At 32.4% G+C, this 6,771-nt stretch overlaps 1 protein-coding gene across 1 annotated transcript in view; it reads left to right on the top strand.

Moving 5' to 3' along the window:
• The first annotated feature begins 1,995 nt into the window (after nucleotides 1-1,995).
• Nucleotides 1,996-6,771, top strand: part of LOC112906760 — a 7,253-nt gene continuing 2,477 nt past the window's right edge. The window contains exon 1 of the mRNA XM_025981593.1: nucleotides 1,996-4,191. Coding sequence (XP_025837378.1) covers nucleotides 2,510-4,191 — 1,682 coding nt within the window. The 5' untranslated portion in view covers nucleotides 1,996-2,509. The remainder of the gene's footprint in view (nucleotides 4,192-6,771) is intronic.

The following is a 6,771-nucleotide window of genomic DNA, read 5'->3' as shown; positions in this document are numbered from 1 at the left end:
TGGAAATGTTGCGTGTATTGAATATGTTGAGTCATTGTTTAGCTTGGATTTAAGGGGGAGCTTTAAAAAATAAGTTTATTTAGTTAATATCAGAACGTCCCTCTGACTGTCAATAAATTACGTAACGCAAAATTCATCAATTTTAAACCATCTCTGCTTCCCCCCCCTCGTGTAACAGGACCATAATGCCAACATTTAAAGTCATCAGTTTTAATATTTAATTCTTCAGAACTAACAGGACACTGGTAAGAAATTCAGGACAAACAAATATGTATGTTTATTCATAAAATATCGGATTTGTTAATTGCTTATGCTAACTCTCCGATAAAGTTCAGGATACTCTAGTCTTGCGGAAGGACGTAACAGGACAGTAAAAAAAATATTTTTTTATATTTAATCACTACAATTTTTGATACATAAGTAGCATTAAAAAATGGTCACATTGCTAAACAACGGAAATTAATTTCTATGATAACACAACTTATTCTTACAATGCGACATATTGCCAACATTCCGGTTCTAAAATCGTTACGTAACGCAAACTTTCATCCCTATCTCCTTTCACGTAATACGACTATAGTACCATACTGTACCCCTACTCCCCCCATTTTTTCCGAAAGGTAATTTATGGGTAACCCCTCTTTGACAAAGCAAACACATTAGCTCCTTTCGTTTATCAGTTTATCGGATGTCGACTAAGTCGTGTTAAATATTCAAAAAGGCAATATTATTCCAATGTTTTTAACCCATGTAAATTATCAGTCTTTTTACGGTCGAAAAACTCTTCTCGTTTGTATAAGAAGATGCGGAAATAATAACAAAAACTGACAAATTAAATACATTCCGGTATGAAGTCATTGGACAGTGGATTTTAGGTTAAAATCAACAATCTCTGACAACTTCTTGAAATCAACATTATTTCTACGAGCCAAATCAAGAAAAATGTCGCTGTTGCTGATTAAAGAAAGTTTCATATACAGGGTAGCCCATCGAAAACAGTAAGTACTATTTTACACGATTTAGCATGATTTTTGTGCAAAAAGCTGAGACACATGGATTTTGACTGTAATTCTGAGCTTTTTGACAAAAATCATGTAAAATGGCATAAAATTACACTTACTTTTTTCAACAGGCCACCCTGTATGGTATACGGTAATATATACAAACACACGTTAAATTCCGTATGTTGAATTCCATAAATAAAATCATCATGTGAGTTAAGCTATAAACAAAAGGAAGTTTATTATAATTATCTAATTATTTAAATATCCGAGTATGCAGGCGGTTACAAAAGTTTCTGTTTGTTCAGTTTATCACAAGTATGCAAAGTTATTAATTTTGCGTGAGAGAATAGTTGAATAGACGAAGAAAAACAAAACGAACGTATTTACTGGTTGGACACGCACCTCCACTCTTTCCTGTCCTGAGCTAATCTTCGCATTTCCATAAAACTAGAACATCCTACTTCCTTAACTATTTGCGAAGAGTAATCTAATCTAGATCTACCGCTACTCCTCTACTTCATAGTACACCAAAATTTCTTTAGCAAGTACATCGTAAAACAAAATCAAAAACCTTTATTTGGGAGTAAAAATTATAAAATTTGCGCTGTGGGAGAAAATTACAGTAAGTGGGAATGATTTCATTTGTAATAACGAGTTACTAACAGAAATTCGCATTTGTGAATGCATTCATTCATCAGTATCAGAAAATCAGAAAGTAAAACAAAACTATTCTTCCCTAATATTTTTAAATAATTAGAGCTATTCTTAAAAAAATTGAAAATGATTATGTGAAACACAATTAAGGAATTAGGTATTGCTTCTTGTCGTATTCATTTAGAAATAATTAACTTTTTCCAACAAGTTTCCATTTAAAATTATAGGTAAAGGTCTAGATGATGGGGTAGGTGGGATCGAAAGAGGTGGTCTCCCCCACCACTGTACCATAAAAAGTTCGTGGCGGTCTTACCTCCATANAAGTGAAATAAGAATTCGTTTAAGTGAAATTCATAGTGTGTTGGATCAGTTTGAAGAACTTCAAATAAAAATCAATGTAGATGACATAGATAGTGTCGATTACAATAATTTTGAAAATCTATATTTTAAGTCGATAAGTTATGCGCAGAGTCTTCTAGAAACAAACAACGTGGCAGTTACATTGGAAAATAATGTAACTGTTCCTAATCAAAGTGTGAATTGTGAGTTAAATATAGCAGAATGTAAAATGCAACAAGAGATTCTAAAGGTTAGGCTAGCCGAATTCAGTGAGTTTATTTATGCGGAGGAAAATAAAGATAACTTAAGTGAAATGCGAATACGTTTAAATGAAATTAATGGTGTCCTAGATCAATTTGATGAACTTCAGATGAAAATAAATGTGGATGAGTTTGATAGTGTAGAATACAATAATTTCGAAAATCTTTATTTTAAAGTCAGTTAGTTATGCGCAGGGTGTTTTAGAAACAAACAAAGTGGCAGTTAGATTAGAAAGTAATGTAACTGTATTAATGAATGAGAATACAAATATTCAAAATACCGTAACAACGTGTCCAAAGGGTAAATTATCTCCTTTTGTTAGTTTACATCAACAAAAATTAAACAATAAGCATAAATATAATTTCACTAAGGAACAAGTTTTTACACTACCAAAAAGGGTTAATTCAGGTTCAGTTTACAAAAGACATAAAATTCGAGAGAGTGAATGGTTTGTGAAAGTAAAGGCAAATAAGAAAATTGTTCAATTACTTAAGGAAAATAAATTATGGCTTAATTGCTTAAAGAGCGGGCATCATAATGATGAATGCAGGTGGGCAGAATGTGAAGAATTCAGTAAGTTGATTCATTTCAGTACTAGGGTACATATTAGGATAAATTGTAAGATGGCAGATGACGCAAATACTTCCGATTCAAAAGATTACAAAGTTGATTATTCTGTAGAAAGTTTAAACCAAATTGAAAAACCAGTAAATCAATCTATTCAAATAAAATCTAGATCTAAACACAATAAATATAAGGAAAACGGTAAAACTCCAATTGTATTTTGTATAGGTGACAAATTGTCCGATTATTTCGTCAATAGTAAATTAATAATCATTCTACAAAACCATAATTCTGATTCTAAAGGTGAACCAAAATTTGGTGTTAATCTAGATATAAGCGAAATTAGTGAATTGTTAAGGGTAGTTTTAAAATTAATTCAAAGGGAGAAGTTTAGTGTTTATATTAGACAATGGTCAGAACAAACATATATCAATATAAAGGGCGGCTGTAGTTCTTTTGTTCAGTTTTTAGATGTGTTCAAGTTAATTTCCGTGGGAAATTCTAACTTATCGTTCTCGGAAAAACATCCGATTGTGCTAATAAAAAATAATAATACAGTGAGTTTAAACATTCGTGAAAACCACGTTTTGTGGTGTATTAGTGAGGCCCAAAGCAGGCTTAAAGCTGTAAGAGCAAAGACGTGGCCAATTAATGGCAAAAATGCGATAAAATTAATTATACACAAATGCGTTCTTTGTCGTGGCAAATCTTACCTAAAGGGAAATTTACTAAGGAATAGCGTTATTTCAAGGCAATCTTTTTCTAATGTAGAATTGGATTATTGTGGATCATTCTATATTAAGACAAAGAGATTACTAAGTTGGGAAAAAATCAAAGTTTGCGTTTACCTCTTAGTTCGTTTGACACTTTATGCTGAACCAATCAAAGGTCTGATTACAGACGTGACCAAATCGATTAAGGGTCATTTTTATAAAACAATGTTTCAGTTATTTGTTGCATATAATGAGTTGTTAAGAGATACGACTGAACTAGAATCAATATTCCGGTCCTACTATCCTTTATCCAATGATCTCAACAACAATCTCACTCCTACCCTCTTCCTAATAGGAGATACTTTTGCAAGCGTACCTCAGGTGAAACTTACACCTTCACCTGTGAATCGTCTTTCCGAATGGGAATGTATCCAACTCTTTAGGCACTACTTCAGGAAGAGACGACATAAAGAAAACCTCAATCAACTAGTAACCAGAACCAAGTTGCAGCAAAAAAGTGCAGAAAAAGGAAAACTCGGTACATTAGTGGTGTCAAGAGAAGACAATGTGCGACCTGTATATTGGTCACGTGACCGAGTTCTAAACGGTTTTCTGGAAGACTATGAAAGAGTGCGTGTTAGAAAAGTGAAGACTAAATCCGATGTTTTAAACGTGCAGTGTTAAAGGTTTAGTGCCTTTATTACCCTTAAGATATTAACAAAAAATTTGTGTAAATAGTTGCTTCCAATTCATTTAATGTATCTTATAAGTTATGCTAACACGCTTGTAGTAAAAAATTAGTGAAGAAAATTGTTGAAAGTTTTCAATGTTTATGTTTATGATTTAAAATTTTGCGACGTTTGTGTTTGTAATTGAAAAATTGGTAGCTTGTAGTGATAATTTAAGATTTATAATGTTTTTCTATACGACTTCAGTGTTCACTGTTAAATGTGAATCAATTGTTGTACTTTCTATTGTGCTTGGAAATCTTTTACTTTTCCATTTATTATTGAACGGGGACCGTTCAAGGCGGGCGGTATGTTCGGAGTCAAGACCGACCTTTTTGATGCAGGTCATAAAGTTCTTCCTGCATACAATTTTTAGAATGTTTGCAAATTTACAGGGCGGTATGGTAGTAGACCCTTAGATGCATCGGTACAATGTTTAAATTACTTTATTGAGGTAACGGTTGAAGAAGGATCCTTTACGATTCCAATTTAGTTTCAAGTTTATTATGGGGTGATTTTTTATGAGCCTAACGGTTAAAAGTACCGTTTGTTGATTTTTTGATGTGCCGATCCTTTCTCAGATTGTAAACTTCCCTCTTTCCACATATTTGAGTTTTGAAAGCCCCGCCTTGTACGTCTCCACAAAGTTGTTTAAAGGGTTAATCACCAATGGTGACATTCGCCACACCCTTGGCATTTGTTCCTAGTTTTTAAGTTGTAGATATAAGATGTGACCAAGGACTTGACCAGAAGCACTTGAACTAAGTCAGCACAAAAATGCAAGGAGCACTTGTATAATCATTCATTTAGTAATCAATAGTTGGAGATACTCTGTAAATATTTGTAAATATATAATTAAGTCGACTTCGCTGCAAGACTTATATTTTATTTTACCTTCCACCAAAGAATTAAACAACACGCCTTATTAATTTAACGCGTGTGCTGATATTCCACTTACAATAGTAAGTTCCCGAATATCTGCCTGTGAAATTTAACAAAACACATTAGCTCCTTTCGTTTATCAGTTTATCGGATGTCGACTAAGTCGTGTTAAATATTCAAAAAGGCAATATTATTTCAATGTTTTTAACCCATGTAAATTATCAGTCTTTTTACGGTCGAAAAACTCTTCTCGTTTGTATAAGAAGATGCGGAAATAATAACAAAAACTGACAAATTAAATACATTCCGGTATGAAGTCATTGGACAGTGGATTTTAGGTTAAAATCTACAATCTCTGACAACTTCTTGAAATCAACATTATTTCTACGAGCCAAATCAAGAAAAATGTCGCTGTTGCTGATTAAAAAAAGTTTCATATACAGGGTAGCCCATCGAAAACAGTAAGTACTATTTTATACGATTTAGCATGATTTTTGTGCAAAAAGCTCAGACACATGGATTTTGATTGTAATTCTGAGCTTTTTGACAAAAATCATGTAAAATGGCATAAAATTACACTTACTTTTTTCAACAGGCCACCCTGTATGGTATACGGTAATATATACAAACACACGTTAAATTCCGTATGTTGAATTCCATAAATAAAATCATCATGTGAGTTAAGCTATAAACAAAAGGAAGTTTATTATAATTATCTAATTATTTAAATATCCGAGTATGCAGGCGGTTACAAAAGTTTCTGTTTGTTCAGTTTATCACAAGTATGCAAAGTTATTAATTTTGCGTGAGAGAATAGTTGAATAGACGAAGAAAAACAAAACGAACGTATTTACTGGTTGGACACGCACCTCCACTCTTTCCTGTCCTGAGCTAATCTTCGCATTTCCATAAAACTAGAACAACCCACATCCTTAACTATTTGCGAAGAGTAATCTAATCTAGATCTACCGCTACTCCTCTACTTCATAGTACACCAAAATTTCTTTAGCAAGTACATCGTAAAACAAAATCAAAAACCTTTATTTGGGAGTAAAAATTATAAAATTTGCGCTGTGGGAGAAAATTACAGTAAGTGGGAATGATTTCATTTGTAATAACGAGTTACTAACAGAAATTCGCATTTGTGAATGCATTCATTCATCAGTATCAGAAAATCAGAAAGTAAAACAAAACTATTCTTCCCTAATCTTTTTAAATAATTAGAGCTATTCTTAAAAAAATTGAAAATGATTATGTGAAACACAATTAAGGAATTAGGTATTGCTTCTTGTCGTATTCATTTAGAAATAATTAACTTTTTCCAACAAGTTTCCATTTAAAATTATAGGTAAAGGTCTAGATGATGGGGTAGGTGGGATCGAAAGAGGTGGTCTCCCCCACCACTGTACCATAAAAAGTTCGTGGCGGTCTTACCTCCATAAAAAGTTACGGGGGTTCAAAGTTAATAAATATGCCAATTTTTATACATTTCTAGGCATGTAAATATTTATATAGTCATTCTTAAACAATATTCAAAGGTAAAACTAATAAAAAATACATAAAAATATTGAGAAAGTTATATAAAACATTATTTAAATATCTTTATCAATAGGGTAGGTTAGGTTA

Source organism: Agrilus planipennis, unplaced genomic scaffold (assembly GCF_000699045.2).
Source record: "Agrilus planipennis isolate EAB-ADULT unplaced genomic scaffold, Apla_2.0 scaffold122, whole genome shotgun sequence".
Taxonomy (NCBI): domain Eukaryota; kingdom Metazoa; phylum Arthropoda; class Insecta; order Coleoptera; family Buprestidae; genus Agrilus; species Agrilus planipennis.
The sequence above is the reverse complement of the archived record's forward strand: the minus strand, read 5'-3'. Positions and strand labels throughout refer to the sequence as shown.